A 20,134-nucleotide genomic window follows, 5' to 3' on the forward strand; every position below is an offset into this window, starting at 1 on the left:
CCCGTCCGAGGCCCCGCCCCCGCCCGTCCCCTCCGCCAATGGGAGGCGCGGTCCCGGGGCCCGGCCCCGCCCCCCGGTCGTCCCCTCCGCCAATCGAAGCCGCTGTCCCTGCTCCGCCCCCTCGCCCAGGCCCCGCCCCCTCCGCCGATTCATTCATTCATTCATTCATTCGTATTTATTGAGCGCTTACTGCGTGCAGAGCACCGGACTAAGCGGTGGGGCGGTAAAATCGGAGCCCCGCCCCCTCCCGTCCCCTCCGCCAATGGGAGGCGCGGTCGCGGCCCGGGCCCCGCCCCCCGTCCGGGGCCCCGCCCCCGCCCGTCCCCTCCGCCAATGGGAGGCGCGGTCGCGGTCGCGGCCCCGCCCCCCGGGCGATTCCCTCCGCCAATGGGAGGGCGCGGCCCCGCCCCCCGGGCCGTCCGGGAGCGGCAGCCGCCCTGCGCGGTCCCTCGCCCCGTCCGTTGTCTCCCGGTCCGTCCGGAGGAGGAGGAGGAGGATGCAGATGCGGCAGCAGCAGCAGCAGCAGCAGCATCGGTGGTGGGGGTGGGGGTGGTGGGGCCTGCCCGTGCTGCTCTGCTGGGCGGGGGGGCGGCTCCCCCTCCTCCCCCCCGTCCTCCCCTCCGTCCTCCCCATCCTCCTCCCCGTCCTCCTCCCCGGTCCCCCTGGTGCTCCCCCCTCCTCCGCCGCCCCCGGGGTCCCCCTGCCCGTCCCGCTGCCTGTGCTTCCGCAGCACGGTGCGCTGCATGCACCTCAACCTGCACCGACTCCCCGACGCCGCCCCGCACACCTCCGTCCTGTAAGTAGCCCCGGACCCCCGCCCTCCCTCCCTCCCTCCACCGCCTTCAACCCGATTCATTGAGCGCCTCGCCGTGTGCACGGCGCCGGACTGAGCGCTGGGGAGAGGACGAGTCGGCAACACATAGAGACCATTCATTCATTCATTCATTCATTCAATCGTATTGATTGAGCGCTCACTGTGCGCAGAGCACTGGGCTAAGCGCTTGGGAGAGGACAGTTTGGCAACAGAGACCATTCGTTCATTCATTCATTCATTCAGTCGTATTGATTGAGCGCTCACTTTGTGCAGAGCACTGGACTAAGCAAAGGCAACAGATAGAGACCATTCATTCATTCATTCAATCGGATTTACTGAGCGCTCACTGTGTGCAGAGCACCGGACTGAGCGCTTGGGAGAGGACAAGTCGGCAACAGATAGAGACCATTCATTCATTCGTTCATTCATTCAATCGTATTTATTGAGCGCCGACTGTGTGCAGAGCACTGGACTAAGCAAAGGCAACAGATAGAGACCATTCATTCATTCATTCAGTCGTATTTAGTGAGCGCTCACTTTGTGCAGAGCACTGGACTAAGCGCCGGCAACAGATAGAGACCATTCATTCATTCATTCTTCCATCGTATTTATTGAGCGCTCACTGTGTGCAGAGCACTGGGCTAAGCGCTTGGGAGAGGACAGTTTGGCAACAGAGACCATTCGTTCATTCATTCATTCATTCATTCAGTCGTATTTATTGAGCGCTCACTTTGTGCAGAGCACTGGACTGAGCGCCGGCAACAGATAGAGACCATTCATTCATTCATTCTTCCATCGTATTTAGTGAGCGCTCACTGTGTGCAGAGCACTGGGCTAAGCGCTTGGGAGAGGACAGTTTGGCAACAGAGACCATTCGTTCATTCATTCATTCATTCAGTCGTATTTATTGAGCGCTCACTTTGTGCAGAGCACTGGACTGAGCGCCAGCAACAGATAGAGACCATTCATTCATTCATTCAGTCGTATTGATTGAGCGCTCACTGTGCGCAGAGCACCGGACTGAGCGCTTGGGAGAGGACAAGTCGGCAACAGATAGAGAACATTCATTCATTCATTCAATCGTATTTATTGAGCGCTCACTTTGTGCAGAGCACTGGACTGAGCGCCGGCAACAGATAGAGACCATTCATTCATTCATTCAATCGTATTTATTGAGCGCTCACTGTGTGCAGAGCACCGGACTGAGCGCTTGGGAGAGGACAAGTCGGCAACAGATAGAGACCATTCATTCATTCGTTCATTCATTCAATCGTATTTATTGAGCGCCGACTGTGTGCAGAGCACTGGACTAAGCAAAGGCAACACATAGAGACCATTCATTCATTCATTCATTCAATCGGATTGATTGAGCGCTCACTGTGCGCAGAGCACCGGACTGAGCGTCTTGGGAGAGTACAAGTCGGCAACAGATAGAGACCATTCATTCATTCGTTCATTCATTCAATCGTATTTATTGAGCGCCGACTGTGTGCAGAGCACTGGACTAAGCAAAGGCAACAGATAGAGACCATTCATTCATTCATTCAATCGTATTGATTGAGCGCTCACTGTGCGCAGAGCACTGGACTGAGCGCTTGGGAGAGGACAGTTTGGCAACAGAGACCATTCGTTCATTCATTCATTCATTCAGTCGTATTTATTGAGCGCTCACTTTGTGCAGAGCACTGGACTAAGCGCCGGCAACAGATAGAGACCATTCATTCATTCATTCAATCGTATTTACTGAGCGCTCACTGTGTGCAGAGCACCGGACTGAGCGCTTGGGAGAGGACAAGTCGGCAACAGATAGAGACCATTCATTCATTCGTTCATTCATTCAATCGTATTTATTGAGCGCCGACTGTGTGCAGAGCACTGGACTGAGCGCCGGCAACAGATAGAGACCATTCATTCATTCATTCTTCCATCGTATTTATTGAGCGCTCACTGTGTGCAGAGCACTGGGCTAAGCGCTTGGGAGAGGACAGTTTGGCAACAGAGACCATTCGTTCATTCATTCATTCATTCATTCAGTCGTATTTATTGAGCGCTCACTTTGTGCAGAGCACTGGACTGAGCGCCGGCAACAGATAGAGACCATTCATTCATTCATTCTTCCATCGTATTTAGTGAGCGCTCACTGTGTGCAGAGCACTGGGCTAAGCGCTTGGGAGAGGACAGTTTGGCAACAGAGACCATTCGTTCATTCATTCATTCATTCAGTCGTATTTATTGAGCGCTTACTTTGTGCAGAGCACTGGACTGAGCGCCGGCAACAGATAGAGACCATTCATTCATTCATTCAGTCGGATTTATTGAGCACTCACTGTGCGCAGAGCACCGGACTGAGCGTCTTGGGAGAGGACAAGTCGGCAACAGATAGAGAACATTCATTCATTCATTCAATCGTATTTAGTGAGCGCTCACTTTGTGCAGAGCACTGGACTGAGCGCTTGGGTGAGGACAGTTTGGCAACACAGACCATTCGCTCATCCATTCATTCTTCCATCGTATTTATTGAGCGCTCACTGTGTGCAGAGCACTGGACTGAGCGCTTGGGAGAGGACAAGTCGGCAACAGATAGAGAACATTCATTCATTCATTCAATCGTATTTATTGAGCGCTCACTTTGTGCAGAGCACTGGACTGAGCGCCGGCAACAGATAGAGACCATTCATTCATTCATTCAATCGGATTGATTGAGCGCTCACTGTGTGCAGAGCACTGGACTGAGCGCTTGGGAGAGGACAAGTCGGCAACAGATAGAGAACATTCATTCATTCATTCAGTCGGATTTAGTGAGCGCTCACTTTGTGCAGAGCACTGGACTAAGCGCCGGCAACAGATAGAGACCATTCATTCATTCATTCTTCCATCGTATTTAGTGAGCGCTCACTGTGCGCAGAGCACTGGGCTAAGCGCTTGGGAGAGGACAGTTTGGCAACAGAGACCATTCGTTCATTCATTCATTCATTCAGTCGTATTTATTGAGCGCTCACTTTGTGCAGAGCACTGGACTAAGCAAAGGCAACAGATAGAGACCATTCATTCATTCATTCTTCCATCGTATTTAGTGAGCGCTCACTGTGTGCAGAGCACCGGACTGAGCGCTTGGGAGAGGACAAGTCGGCAACAGATAGAGACCATTCATTCATTCGTTCATTCATTCAATCGTATTTATTGAGCGCCGACTGTGTGCAGAGCACTGGACTAAGCAAAGGCAACAGATAGAGACCATTCATTCATTCATTCAGTCGTATTTAGTGAGCGCTCACTGTGCGCAGAGCACTGGACTGAGCGTCTTGGGAGAGGACAAGTCGGCAACAGATAGAGAACATTCATTCATTCATTCAATCGTATTTATTGAGCGCTCACTTTGTGCAGAGCACTGGACTGAGCGCCGGCAACAGATAGAGACCATTCATTCATTCATTCAATCGGATTTAGTGAGCGCTCACTGTGCGCAGAGCACTGGACTGAGCGCTTGGGAGAGGACAAGTCGGCAACAGATAGAGAACATTCATTCATTCATTCATTCGGATTTAGTGAGCGCTCACTTTGTGCAGAGCACTGGACTGAGCGCCGGCAACAGATAGAGACCATTCATTCATTCATTCAGTCGGATTTAGTGAGCGCTCACTGTGCGCAGAGCACTGGACTGAGCGTCTTGGGAGAGGACAAGTCGGCAACAGATAGAGACCATTCATTCATTCGTTCATTCATTCAGTCGTATTTATTGAGCGCTCACTTTGTGCAGAGCACTGGACTGAGCGCCGGCAACAGATAGAGACCATTCATTCATTCATTCTTCCATCGTATTTAGTGAGCGCTCACTGTGTGCAGAGCACTGGGCTAAGCGCTTGGGAGAGGACAAGTCGGCAACAGATAGAGACCATTCATTCATTCGTTCATTCATTCAGTCGTATTTATTGAGCGCTCACTTTGTGCAGAGCACTGGACTGAGCGCCGGCAACCGATAGAGACCATTCATTCATTCATTCAATCATATTGATTGAGCGCTCACTGTGCGCAGAGCACTGGGCTAAGCGCTTGGGAGAGGACAGTTTGGCAACAGAGACCATTCGTTCATTCATTCATTCATTCAGTCGTATTTATTGAGCGCTCACTTTGTGCAGAGCACTGGACTGAGCGCCGGCAACAGATAGAGACCATTCATTCATTCATTCAATCGTATTGATTGAGCGCTCACTGTGCGCAGAGCACTGGACTAAGCGCTTGGGAGAGGACAGTTTGGCAACAGAGACCATTCGTTCATTCATTCATTCATTCAGTCGTATTTATTGAGCGCTCACTTTGTGCAGAGCACTGGACTGAGCGCCGGCAACAGATAGAGACCATTCATTCATTCATTCAATCGGATTTAGTGAGCGCTCACTGTGCGCAGAGCACCGGACTGAGCGCTTGGGAGAGGACAAGTCGGCAACAGATAGAGAACATTCATTCATTCATTCAATCGTATTTAGTGAGCGCTCACTTTGTGCAGAGCACTGGACTGAGCGCTTGGGTGAGGACAGTTTGGCAACACAGACCATTCGCTCATCCATTCATTCTTCCATCGTATTTATTGAGCGCTCACTGTGTGCAGAGCCCTGGACTGAGCGCTTGGGAGAGGACAAGTCGGCAACAGATAGAGAACATTCATTCATTCGTTCAATCGTATTTATTGAGCGCTCACTTTGTGCAGAGCACTGGACTGAGCGCCGGCAACAGATAGAGACCATTCATTCATTCATTCAATCGGATTGATTGAGCGCTCACTGTGCGCAGAGCACTGGGCTAAGCGCTTGGGAGAGGACAGTTTGGCAACAGAGACCATTCGTTCATTCATTCATTCATTCAGTCGTATTGATTGAGCGCTCACTTTGTGCAGAGCACTGGACTGAGCGCCGGCAACAGATAGAGACCATTCATTCATTCATTCTTCCATCGTATTTACTGAGCGCTCACTGTGTGCAGAGCACCGGACTGAGCGCTTGGGAGAGGACAAGTCGGCAACAGATAGAGACCATTCATTCATTCGTTCATTCATTCAATCGTATTTATTGAGCGCCGACTGTGTGCAGAGCACTGGACTAAGCGCCGGCAACCGATAGAGACCATTCATTCATTCATTCAATCGTATTTATTGAGTGCTCACTGTGCGCAGAGCACCGGACTGAGCGTCTTGGGAGAGGACAAGTCGGCAACAGATAGAGAACATTCATTCATTCATTCAATCGTATTTATTGAGCGCTCACTTTGTGCAGAGCACTGGACTAAGCGCCGGCAACAGATAGAGACCATTCATTCATTCATTCAATCGGATTTAGTGAGCGCTCACTGTGCGCAGAGCACTGGACTGAGCGCTTGGGTGAGGACAGTTTGGCAACACAGACCATTCGTTCATTCATTCAATCGTATTTATTGAGCGCCGACTGTGTGCAGAGCACTGGACTAAGCGCCGGCAACCGATAGAGACCATTCATTCATTCATTCAATCGTATTTATTGAGCGCTCACTGTGCGCAGAGCACTGGGCTAAGCGCTTGGGAGCGGACAGTTTGGCAACAGAGACCATTCGTTCATTCATTCATTCTTCCATCACATTGATTGAGCGCTCACTGTGTGCAGAGCACTGGACTGAGCGCTTGGGAGAGGACAATCCGGCAACAGAGACCATTCATTCATTCATTCATTCATTCAATCGTATTTATTGAGCGCTCACTTTGTGCAGAGCACTGGACTAAGCGCCGGCAACAGATAGAGACCATTCATTCATTCATTCAATCGGATTTAGTGAGCGCTCACTGTGCGCAGAGCACTGGACTGAGCGCTTGGGAGAGGACAAGTCGGCAACAGATAGAGAACATTCATTCATTCCTTCATTCGGATTTAGTGAGCGCTCACTTTGTGCAGAGCACTGGACTGAGCGCCGGCAACAGATAGAGACCATTCATTCATTCATTCAGTCGGATTTAGTGAGCGCTCACTGTGCGCAGAGCACTGGACTGAGCATCTTGGGAGAGGACAAGTCGGCAACAGATAGAGAACATTCATTCATTCATTCATTCGGATTTAGTGAGCGCTCACTTTGTGCAGAGCACTGGACTAAGCGCCGGCAACAGATAGAGACCATTCATTCATTCATTCAATCGTATTTATTGAGCGCTCACTGTGTGCAGAGCACTGGACTGAGCGCTTGGGAGAGGACAAGTCGGCAACAGATAGAGAACATTCATTCATTCATTCATTCGGATTTATTGAGCGCTCACTTTGTGCAGAGCACTGGACTGAGCGCCGGCAACAGATAGAGACCATTCATTCATTCATTCAGTCATATTTAGTGAGCGCTCACTGTGCGCAGAGCACTGGACTGAGCGTCTTGGGAGAGGACAAGTCGGCAACAGATAGAGACCATTCATTCATTCGTTCATTCATTCAATCGTATTTATTGAGCGCCGACTGTGTGCAGAGCACTGGACTAAGCAAAGGCAACAGATAGAGACCATTCATTCATTCATTCAGTCGTATTTAGTGAGCGCTCACTGTGCGCAGAGCACCGGACTGAGCGCTTGGGAGAGGACAAGTCGGCAACAGATAGAGAACATTCATTCATTCATTCAATCGTATTTATTGAGCGCTCACTTTGTGCAGAGCACTGGACTGAGCGCCGGCAACAGATAGAGACCATTCATTCATTCATTCAATCGTATTTATTGAGCGCTCACTGTGTGCAGAGCACCGGACTGAGCGCTTGGGAGAGGACAAGTCGGCAACAGATAGAGACCATTCATTCATTCGTTCATTCATTCGATCGTATTTATTGAGCGCCGACTGTGTGCAGAGCACTGGACTAAGCAAAGGCAACAGATAGAGACCATTCATTCATTCATTCAGTCGGATTTAGTGAGCGCTCACTGTGCGCAGAGCACTGGGCTAAGCGTCTTGGGAGAGGACAAGTCGGCAACAGATAGAGAACATTCATTCATTCATTCAATCGTATTTATTGAGCGCTCACTTTGTGCAGAGCACTGGACTGAGCGCCGGCAACAGATAGAGACCATTCATTCATTCATTCAATCGGATTTAGTGAGCGCTCACTGTGCACAGAGCACCGGACTGAGCGCTTGGGTGAGGACAGTTTGGCAACACAGACCATTCGTTCATTCATTCAATCGTATTTATTGAGCGCCGACTGTGTGCAGAGCACTGGACTAAGCGCCGGCAACCGATAGAGACCATTCATTCATTCATTCAATCGTATTTATTGAGCGCTCACTGTGTGCAGAGCACTGGACTGAGCGCTTGGGAGAGGACAAGTCGGCAACATAGAGAGACCATTCGTTCATTCATTCATTCTTCCATCGTATTTATTGAGCGCTCACTGTGTGCAGAGCACTGGACTGAGCGCTTGGGAGAGGACAATCCGGCTACAGATAGAGACCATTCATTCATTCATTCATTCATTCATTCAATCGGATTTATTGAGCACCGACTGTGTGCAGAGCCCTGGGCTAAGCGCCAGCAACAGATAGAGACCATTCATTCATTCATTCATTCAATCGGATTTATTGAGCTCTCACTGTGCGCAGAGCACTGGACTGAGCGCTTGGGAGAGGACAAGTCGGCAACACATAGAGACCATTCATTCATTCATTCAGTCGGATTTAGTGAGCGCTCACTGTGTGCAGAGCACTGGACTGAGCGCTTGGGAGAGGACAAGTCGGCAACAGATAGAGAACATTCATTCATTCATTCATTCAATCGTATTTATTGAGCGCCGACTGAGTGCAGAGCACTGGACTAAGCGCCGGCAACCGATAGAGACCATTCATTCATTCATTCAATCGTATTTATTGAGCGCTCACTGTGCGCAGAGCACTGGGCTAAGCGCTTGGGAGAGGACAGTTTGGCAACAGAGACCATTCGTTCATTCATTCCTTCTTCCATCATTTTGATTGAGCGCTCACTGTGTGCGGAGCACCGGACTGAGCGCTGGGGAGAGGACGAGTCGGCAACACATAGAGACCATTCATTCATTCATTCATTCAGTCGGATTGATTGAGCGCTCACTGTGCGCAGAGCACTGGACTGAGCGCTTGGGAGAGGACGAGTCGGCAACAGATAGAGACCATTCATTCATTCATTCATTCATACATTCAATTGTATTTATTGAGCGCCGACTGTGTGCAGAGCACTGGACTAAGCGCCAGCAACCGATAGAGACCATTCATTCATTCATTCAATCGGATTTATTGAGCGCTCACTGTGTGCAGAGCACTGGACTGAGCACTTGGGAGAGGACAAGTCGGCAACAGATACAGACCATTCATTCATTCATTCATTCATTCATTCAATCGTATTTATTGAGCGCCGACTGTGTCCAAAGCACTGGGCTAAGCGCCGGCAACAGATAGAGACCATTCATTCATTCTTCCATCGCATTTATTGAGCGCTGACTGTGTGCAGAGCACTGGACTAAGCGCCAGCAACCGATAGAGACCATTCATTCATTCATTCAATCGGATTTATTGAGCGCTCACTGTGTGCAGAGCACTGGACTGAGCACTTGGGAGAGGACAAGTCGGCAACAGATACAGACCATTCATTCATTCATTCATTCATTCATTCAATCGTATTTATTGAGCGCCGACTGTGTCCAAAGCACTGGGCTAAGCGCCGGCAACAGATAGAGACCATTCATTCATTCAATCGGATTTATTGAGCGCTCACTGTGCGCAGAGCACTGGACTAAGCGCTTGGGAGAGGACAAGTCGGCAACAGATAGAGACCATTCATTCATTCAATCGGATTTAGTGAGCGCTGACTGTGTGCAGAGCACTGGACTGAGCGCTTGGGAGAGGGCAATCCGGCAACAGATAGAGACCATTCATTCAATCGTATTTATTGAGCGCCGACTGTGTGCAGAGCACTGGGCTAAGTGCCGGCAACAGATAGAGACCATTCATTCATTCATTCATTCATTCAATCGGATTTATTGGGCACTGACTGTGCACAGAGCACTGGACTAAGCGCTTGGGAGAGGACAGTTTGGCAACAGAGACCATTCGTTCATTCATTCATTCTTCATTCCATCGTATTTATTGAGCGCTGACTGTGCGCAGAGCACTGGACTGAGCGCTGGGGAGAGGACGAGTCGGCAACACATAGAGACCATTCATTCATTCATTCAGTCGAATTTATTGAGCGCTCACTGTGCGCAGAGCACTGGACTGAGCGCTTGGGAGAGGACAATCCGGCAACAGATAGAGACCATTCATTCATTCATTCCATCGTATTTATTGAGCGCCGACTGTGTGCAGAGCACTGGACTAAGCGCCGGCAACCGATAGAGACCATTCATTCATTCATTCAGTCGTATTTATTGAGCGCTCACTGTGCGCAGAGCACTGGGCTAAGCGCTTGGGAGAGGACAGTTTGGCAACAGAGACCATTCGTTCATTCATTCATTCTTCCATCATATTGATTGAGCGCTCACTGTGTGCGGAGCACCGGACTGAGCGCTGGGGAGAGGACGAGTCGGCAACACAGAGAGACCATTCATTCATTCATTCATTCAATCGGATTGATTGAGCGCTCACTGTGTGCAGAGCACTGGACTGAGCGCTTGGGAGAGGACAATCCGGCAACAGAGACCATTCATTCATTCATTCATTCATTCAATCGTATTTATTGAGCGCCGACTGTGTGCAGAGCCCTGGACTAAGCGCCGGCAACAGATAGAGACCATTCATTCATTCATTCATTCATTCAGTCGTATTTATTGAGTGCTTACTGTGTACAGAGCACTGTACTAAGCGCTTGGGAAGTACAATTTGGCAACATATAGAGACGGTCCCTACCCAACAGCAGGCTCACAGTCTATGTGCCAGGCACTGTTCTAAGCGCTGGGGTAGATACAGGGTAATCAGTTTGCCCCAAGCGGGGCTCACAGTCTCAATCCCCATTTTCTAGATGAGGGAACTGAGGCCCAGAGAAGTTACGTGACTTGCCCAGGGTCACACGGCAGACAAGTGCCAGAGGTGGGATTAGAACCCATGGCCTCTGACTAGATTGGAAGCTTGTTGTGGGCAGGGGATGGGATGATGATGATGATGATGGTTTTTGTTAAACGCTTACTATGTGCCAAGCATTGTTCTAATTGCTGGGGTAGATGAAGAGTCATCAAGTTCATTCATTCATTCATTCAACCGTATTTATTGAGCACCTACTGTGTGCAAAGCATATGAACAAAACAAAACATATGAACAAAATAAATAGAATAAATATGTACAAGTAAAATAGAGTAATAAATATGTACAAGCATATATACAGTCATTCATTCAGTCGTATTTATTGAGCACTTACTGTGTGCAGAGCACTGTACTAAGCGCTTGGGAAGTACAAGTTGGGAACATATAGAAACGGTCCTTACCCAACAGTGGGCTCGCAGTCTAGAAGGGGGAGACGGAGAACAAAACGTATTAACAAAATAAAATAAATAGAATAAATCTGTACAAGTTGTCCCACGTGGGGCTTATAGTCTTCATTCCCATTTTACAGATGAGGGAACTGAGGCCCAGAGAAGTTACATGACTTGCCCAGGGTCACACGGCAGACAAGTGGCAGAGGTGGGATTAGAACCCATGGCCTCTGACTAGATTGGAAGCTTGTTGTGGGCAGGGGATGTGATGATCATGATGATGATGCGCTTAGAACAGTGCTTTGCACATAGTAAGCGCTTAATAAATGCCATTAAAAATAAAAAATAAAAAAAATGATGATGATGATGATGGTGGGTTTTGTTAAGCACTTACTATATGCCAAGCATTGTTCTAATTGCTGGGGTAGATGAAGAGTCATCAAGTTCATTCACTCATTCAACCATATTTTTTGAGCACTTACTGTGTGCAGAGCACTGTACTAAGCGCTTGGGAAGTACAAGTTGGGAACATATAGAGACGGTCCTTACCCAACAGTGGGCTCACAGTCTAGAAGGGGGAGACGGAGAACAAAACATATTAACAAAATAAAATAAATAGAATAAATCTGTACAAGTTGTCCCACGTGGGGCTTATAGTCTTCAGTCCCATTTTACAGATGAGGCAACTGAGGCACAGAGAAGTGAATAGACTTGCCCAAGGTCACAGAGCAGACACGTGGCGGAGCCAGGATTAGAAACCACGTCTTCAGACTCCCAAGCCTGTGCTCTTTCCACTAAATCACGCTGCTTTTCAACTCTATGCGCCCATCAACTCTGTTTTATTGCTACACAGCACTTTCCTAAGCGCTTAGTACAGTGCTCTGCGCACAATAAAAAATGACTGATTTAGCGCTTACTACGTGGCGAGCACTGTACTGAGCGGTGGGGTGGATACAAGGTAATCAGGTCGGACCCAGCCCATGTCCCGCATGGGGCTCACAGTCTTAATCCCCGATGTACAGGGGAGGGAAATGAGGCCCAGAGAAGTGAGGCGACTTGCCCAAAGTTGCACAGCAGACAAGGGGGGGGAAGGGGATTAGCATTCATGTCCTCTGACTTCCAAGCCCTTGTTCTCTCCACTCGGGCAGCTCTCTCTAAGCTCCTTGCGGGCAGGGAACGTGTCCATCCACTCTGATATATTGGACTCTCCCAAGTGTTCGGTTCAATCAATCAATCAATCAATCAGTCGTATTTATTGAGCGCTTACTATGTGCAGAGCACTGTACTGAGCGCTTGGGAAGTACAAATTGGCATCACATAGAGACAGTCCCTACCCAACAGTGGGCTCACAGTCTAAAAGGGGGAGACAGAGAACAGAACCAAGCATACCAACAAAATAAAATAGGATAGAAATGTACAAGTAAAATAAATAAATAAATGAATAAATAGAGTAATAAATATGTACAACCATATAGTGCTTTGCACACAGTAAGCGCTCTCTAAATTCAGTTGATTGATTCTTCTTCCCTCTCTGTCCCTTCCTCCTCCTCTCTCTCTCTCTCTCTCTCTCTCTCTTCTCTCTCTCTGTATCTCTGTCTGTCTCTCTGTCTTTTTCTCAGTCCCTTCCTCTTCTCTTCCACCTCCCTGATGCTCAAAGTGTTTTCCAGTTGAAGCGAATGTCCTTTTTTCTGCCTCTCTCTGTCTTTTTCCCAGTCTCTTCCACCTCCCTGATGCTCAAAGTGTTTTCCAGTTGAAGCGAATGTCCTTTTTTCTGCCTCTCTCTGTCTTTTTCCCAGTCTTTTCCACCTCCCTGATGCTCAAAGTGTTTTCCAGTTGAAGGGAATGTCTTTTTATTCTTCCTCGCTCCGCCTTTCCCTCCTCCCACACCCTAAGCCCCAGCCTTAGTGATTTCTTCTGTTGTTTGTAGAAAGTCTTTCCCTCCCTATCTCTCTTCTCCTGGAATGCTTGGGTCTTCATCCCACAATGATCCTCCCCACTTTCAAAGGCTAATTAAATACGATTGACTGAATAATTGAAGGCCCATCTCCTCCATCCCAGACTAAACTCTCATTTCCTCTTCTCCCTCTGCATCCCCCTGATTTGCTCCCTTTATCCATCCCAACCCCAGCCCCACAGCACTTATATACGCATTTGTCATTGATTTATATTAATGTCCGTCTCCCCCTCTAGACTGTAAATTCGTCGTAGGCTGGGAATGTCTGTTATACAACAGTCTTGTGCCCTCCCAAGAGCTCAGTACAGCGCTCTGCATACAGTAAGCGCTCAATAAACACAATTGATGATTGATTGATGAGTCCACCTCCCACGGCAGGTGGTTGAACCCCATATTATGCTCACAGAACCTCAAGTTTCTTTTCCGTGGCAGTGTTCCTTATCAATCAGAGGTATTTGTTGAGCACTCAACTTTGTGCAGAGCACTGTACTAAACACTTGGGAGAGTACAGTTTGATTTGGTAAGATACCATCCCTCCTTCTGGGCGGTACATGCGGTCTAAAAGGGGAGACAGGAATTAGGCAGTCAGTCAGTGGTATTTGTTGAGCACTGTACTGAACACTTGGCAGAATACCCCATCGGGTAGACGCATTCCCTGCCCACAACGAGCTTACCGTCTAAAGGGGCTTTTCTAGGGCATTGCCTTGTTCGGCAGTCCAAGCAGGGCTTTCCCCAGTCTTCGTGGGGAACAAAAAACAATGGGGAATTGGGGAATGAAAATAAGAGAATAGTTCTGTTCCCAAGGCTTCCCCACGCTTTCTCTGAACCCATGTTCCATGACTCCCTCGGGGAAAGTTTATGTCCCTTCATCAGTTCCAGGTTGATTAAAAACGTTTTGAATATTTTTGAACATTAATGTGTACAAGAACGGGCCACCTTATGACATGCGTGCGGGTCAGAAGACATGGGGAAATGAGTAATAAAAATAATAGCGATGGCTTTTGTTAAGCGCTTACTATGTGCAAAGCACTGTTCTAAGCACTGGGGAGGTTACAAGGTCATCAGGTTGTCCCACGGTGGGGCTCACAGTCTTCATCCCCATTTTTACAGATGAGGGAACTGAGGCCCAGAGAAGTGAAGTGACTTGTCCAAAGTCACACAGCTGACAGTTGGCAGAGCTGGGATTTGAACCCATGACCTCCGACTCCCAAGCCTGGTCTTTCCACTGAGCCACCCTGCTTCTGGTTGGGGCGTCCTACCTTTGGGGCTTTCAGGGAGCAAAGGAGCCACGGTCAATCAATCAATCGTATTTATTGAGCGCTTACTGTGTGCAGAGCACTGTACTAAGCGCTTGGGAAGTACAAGTTGGGAAGCCACAAGCGTTTGCAACCGGCCCAGACGCGCTCTGAGGAATTGTGATTGAACTCCGATCAAGCGTTCGCCAAATCTATGAAGCCGTCGTTCTTTTCCGATGCCGAATATCATTCAGTGTCAAATCTCGGTTCTCCAGAACACCAAAAATAGTTTCCACTCCTCTTGGCTGAGCGAGAGAATTTTGGCTGTAAACCAGAAACCGTAAAAGTCTTAGCGGACCATTCAGGAAACGGTCTGTGTTTCTTACATTTGAAAGAAACCGTATTTACAGACAACCTTTTATACCGATCATTGCATTTTTGGCTAGTTTCCTGTGGACTTTCGTCGTGAATTATTCTCGGTGCCTTACTAAGTGCTTTTCCTTAATGAAAAGTCTTCAGATGCTTGGAGATGTGGCTAGGAAATGAAAGGCTAATGTTGTTTCCCGTGGACTTTCGTTGGGAATTATTCTCGGTGCCTTACTAAGTGGTTTTCCTTAATGAAAAGTCTTCAGATGCTTGAGGATGTGGATATTAAATGAAAGGCTAATGTCCAGGAGTAGCAAATCCCAGCACACTGAAGTGGATTAAAGTTGTTATGTTGAGATGTCTTTCTGGATATGGATGTGTTTTGTTCTGTAGTGAGTTAGTGGAAAAACTCAGACGGTTGAAGCATTACGCTCAACTAGTCAGACATTGATTGACATTTCTAATTTATTCAGTTGTTAGACCTGATTTCTCTTTGGGAGAAAAATAAAACGACTATATGGCCTTAATAACAACAATAATAATAATGATGGTATTAAGTGATTACTATGTGCCGTTCTATGCACTGGCAGGGGGGATACAAGGTGAACAGGTTGTCCCACGTGGGGCTCACAGTCTTCATCCCCATTTTCCAGATGAGGGAACTGAGGCCCAGAGAAGTTAAGTGACTTGCTCAAGGTCACACAGCAGACATGAGGATTAGAGCACATGACCTCTGACACCCAAGCCCAGGCTCTTTCCACTGAACCAGGCTGCTTCTTAGAGCAATAAAGCCCTGGATGTATAGGTGTTTAATGACCCCGGTTAGTATAAACACTTTAAATTTCAAAAAATAGCCTGGGAAATAGGGTAAATGTCAAGGTGGTAGGTTTCCCAAGCACTCTGAGCCAAAAAGGTAGTTTCATGTCACCTATTCAAATGGAGAGCCAAAATAACAAAGACTTAGTTTCATCCCAAGTCTTCTGTGCCCTTTGATATTCACCCCACCCCCAACACTCAGTCTTATCCATCCCAATAAAAGCCATCATTATTATTATTATCCCTGACCAGAAACTTTAAATTAAGGAGGGCGACATTCCCTCCGTAGTGCCATTTCTTGCTTGACCGCTACCCCAACCTATCTAAAATTATATTTCAGCCAGGAGGCCTTCCCTGATGTCTCATCTCTGAGAAGCAGCCCAGCCTAATGGATCTTTTCATCTCCCACTCCCTTGCTCCCTTTAGTAATGATAATAATACTAATGATGGCATTTATTAAGCACTTACTACGTGCAGAGCACTGTTCTAAGCGCTGGGAAGGTTACAAGGCGATCAGGTTGTCCCACAGGGGGCTCACAGTCTTAATCCCCATTTTACAGATGAGGTAACTGAGACACAGATAAGTGACTCGCCCAAAGTCACACAGCTGACAGTTGGCAGAGCCGGGATTTGAACCCATGACCTCTGACTCTAAATCCCGTGCTCTTTCCACTGAGCCATGCTGCTTCCCTTTGCTTTTCCCCCCCTCCCAGCCTCAAAGCTCTTATGTACATATCTGTAATTTAATTCAATTGTATGGCTGTCTGTCCCCCCCCTTCTAGACTATGAGCTCCTTGTGGGCAGGGAATGCCACTGTTTATTGTCGTATTGTACTTTTCCACAAGCTTAATACAGTGCTCTGCGCACAGTAAGCGCTCAGTAAATACAATTAAATGAATGAATAAATGAGCGGGGACCTCAGAATCAGAGGACCCAGGAGCCACTTGCCTGCTGGGTGACCTTGGGAAAGTCGCTTAATTTCTCTATGCCTCAGTTTCCTCCTCTGGGAAATGGAGATCATCATCATCATCATCGTATTTATTGAGTGCTTACTATGTGCAGAGCACTGTACTAAGCGCTTGGGAAGTACCAATTGGCAACATATAGAGACAGTCCCTACCCAACAGTGGGCTCACAGTCTAAAAGGGGGAGAAAGAGAACAAAACCAAACATACTAACAAAATAAAATAAATAGAATAGATATGTACAAATAAATAAATAAATAAACAAACAAATAAATAAATAAATAAATACTGTTCTAACCCCGCTTAGACAGGGAGTTCCTTAAGTTCCTTAGGGGACAGAGAATATGTCTTATCTAGTGGTAGCACGTGGGACATGGCTGGGCACGTAGGAAGTGCACAAATATGTCAATTATTCTTATTAACATCGTTGTGATCTCCTCGCCCTTGCGCCATTTCTTCAACTTCAACTCAAGTGTTCATACCACCACCTTTTAACACTTCGGTACACGTATCTATGCTCCATTATTTTCTCCTACCTGTAATATATTCATTCATTCAGTCATTTATTGAGCACTTACTGTGTGCAAAGCATTCATTCATTCATTCAATTGTATTTATTGAGCACTTACTGTGTGCAGAGCACTGTACTAAGCGCTTGGGAAGTGCAAGTTTGCAATGTATAGAGACGGTCCCTACCCAACAGTGGGCTCACAGTCTAGAAGGGGGAGACAGACAACAAAACAAAACATATAAACCAAATAAAATAAATAGAATAAATATGTACAAGTAAAATAATCAATCAATGAATCATATTTATTGAGCGCTTACTGTGTGCAGACCACTGTACCAAGCGCTTTGGGAGAGTACAATATAACAACAAATAGACACATTCCTGCCCAAAACGATCTCATAGTCTAGAGGGGGAGACAAACATTAATATAAACAGATAAATAGATTTTCCTCAAATATATTTTCCTCCACCCCTGCCGCTCCATTGTAGTAAACTCCTGAAAGTCAGGGGTCTTATCTATCAATCCAGTTGTATTTTCCTTAACACTTAGCAGTCTTATTTAGAGAAGAGAGAAGCAGCGTGGCTCAGTGGAAAGAGGCTTTGGAGTCAGAGGTCATGGGTTCGAATCCCAGCTCCGCCACATGTCTGCTGTGTGACCTTGGGCAAGTCACTTAACTTCTCTGAGCCTCAGTTACCCCATCTGTAAAATGGGGATTGACTGTGAGCCTCACGTGGGACAACCTGATCACCTTGTATCCCCCCCAGCACTTAGAACAGTGCCTTGCACGTAGTAAGTGCTTAACAAATGCCATTATTATTATTATTATTATTATCATTATTTATTTAGTACTCACTGAGTGCAGCACACTGTAGTAAGTGCCTGGGAGAGTACCATCCCATAGGGTTGGTAGACAGGATCCATGCCCTCAAGGATGATGATGATGGTATTTGTAAAGCGCTTACTATGGGCCAAGCACCTTTCTAAGCACTGGGATTGATACAAGGTAATCAGACTGTCCCACGTGAGGCTCACAGACTTAATCCTCATTTTACAGATGAGGCGACTGAGGCCCAGAGAAGTGAAGTGACTCTCCCAAAGTCACACAGCTGATGAGTGGCAGAGCCGGGATTAGAACCCACGACCTCTGACTCCCAATCCCATGCTCCTTCCACTAAGCCATGCTGCTTCTCGTCCTATCGTCTAGTTGGGGAGATGGACATTGAAATAAAATATAGGTAGGGAGAGGGGCAGAAGATAGGATTATGCATGTGAGTGTTGGGGGTAGGGTGAATATCAAAAAAAGCAGAGAAGCGGGGTGGCCTGTATATATGTATATATGTTTGTACATATTTATTACTCTATTTATTTATTTATTTTACTTGTACGTATCTATTCTCTTTATTTTATTTTGTTAGTATGTTTGGTTTTGTTCTCTGTCTCCCCCTTCTAGACTGTGAGCCCACTGTTGGGTAGGGACTGCCTCTATATGTTGCCAATTTGTACTTCCCAAGCGCTTAGTACAGTGCTCTGCACATAGTAAGCGCTCAATAAATACGACTGATTGATTGATTGATTCTCTGTGCCTCAGTTACCTCATCTGTAAAATGGGGATGAAGACTGTGAGCCCCACGTGGGACAACCTGATCACCTTGTATCTTCCCCGGTGCTTTGCACATAGTAAGCGCTTAACAAATGCCATCTTTATGATTATTATTATTATAAAAAGGGCACACGGGGATGCAGAAGGGAGGGGGAAGAGGGTGGGGAAGAGGGAGGCTAGTAAGGAAAGTTTTCTCGGAGGAGATGGGATTTTAGTTGGGCTTTGAAGCCGGGGCGAGCTTTGGCCTGGCAGGTGTGAGGGAGGAGAAAATTTGTCAGGAATGTCGTGTGTCAGGAAAGATGAAAACGAGACCCGATAGGTAAAACAGAGTGGAAAACAAATCATCATCATCAATCATATTTATTGAGCGCTTACTGTGTGCAGAGCACTGTACTAAGCGCTTGGGAAGTCCAAGTTGGCAACATATAGAGACAGTCCCTACCCAATATTGGGCTCACAGTCTAAAAGGGGGAGACAGAGAACAAAACCAAACGTACTAACGAAATCAAATAAATAGAATAGATATGTACAAGTAAAATAAATAAATGAATAGAGTAATAAATCTGTACAAACATATATACATATATCCAGGTGCTGTGGGGAAGGGAAGGAGGTAAGATGGGGGGGATGGAGAGGGGGACGAGGGGGAGAGGAAGGAAGGGGCTCATCTAGCAGTTGGGGATACTGCATATTAATTGGAGCCAGGATCTAGTCGCAGGTCTGGCACTATTCCTTCTTTCATTCAGTTCTTTCAGTCATATTTATTGAGCGCTTTGTTGGTGCAGAGCTCTGTATTGAATGCTTAGGAGAGTACGATATAATAATAGTAATGAAAAATTATGATATTTGTTGAGCACTCACTATGAAGCAGTGTCGATCAGTCATCAATCGTATTTATTGAGCGCTTACTATGTGCAGAGCAAGAGCACGGTCTTGGGAGTCAGAAGTCGTGGGTTCTAGTCGCGACTCTGCCACTTGTGTGCTGTGTGACCTTGGGCAAGTCACTTAACTTCCCTGTGCCTCAGTTCCCTCATCTGTAAAATGGGGATTGGAAGTGTGAGCCCCACGTGGGACAACCTGATTACCCTGTATCTGCCCCAGCGCTTAGAACAGTGCTCTGCACATAGTAAGCGCTTAACAAATACCATCATTATTATTACCAGACACTGTATTAAGCGCTGGGGTGGATACAAGCAAATCATCCCCATTTTACAGATGAGGTAATCAATCAATCAATCAATCAATCGTATTTATTGAGCGCTTACTATGTGCAGAGCACTGTACTAAGCGCTTGGGAAGTACAAATTGGAAGGTAACTGAGGCAAAGAGAAGTGAAGTGGCTTGCCGAAGGCCACACAGCAGACAAGTGACAGAGGTGGAATTAGAGAAGCAGCATGGCTCAGTGGAACGAGCACGGGCTTTGGAGTCAGAGGTCATGGGTTCAAATCCA

The 20,134-nt window shown here is 47.3% G+C and overlaps 1 protein-coding gene across 1 annotated transcript in view; it reads left to right on the forward strand.

Moving 5' to 3' along the window:
• Nucleotides 1-262: 262 nt before the first annotated feature.
• The window catches only part of PXDN (peroxidasin), a 124,665-nt gene continuing 104,793 nt past the window's right edge, over nucleotides 263-20,134 (forward strand). Inside the window, exons 1-2 of the mRNA XM_038771651.1 lie at nucleotides 263-471; nucleotides 680-796. Coding sequence (XP_038627579.1) covers nucleotides 263-471; nucleotides 680-796 — 326 coding nt within the window. The remainder of the gene's footprint in view (nucleotides 472-679; nucleotides 797-20,134) is intronic.

The sequence above is a fragment of the Tachyglossus aculeatus genome, chromosome X1 (assembly GCF_015852505.1).
Source record: "Tachyglossus aculeatus isolate mTacAcu1 chromosome X1, mTacAcu1.pri, whole genome shotgun sequence".
Classification (NCBI taxonomy): domain Eukaryota; kingdom Metazoa; phylum Chordata; class Mammalia; order Monotremata; family Tachyglossidae; genus Tachyglossus; species Tachyglossus aculeatus.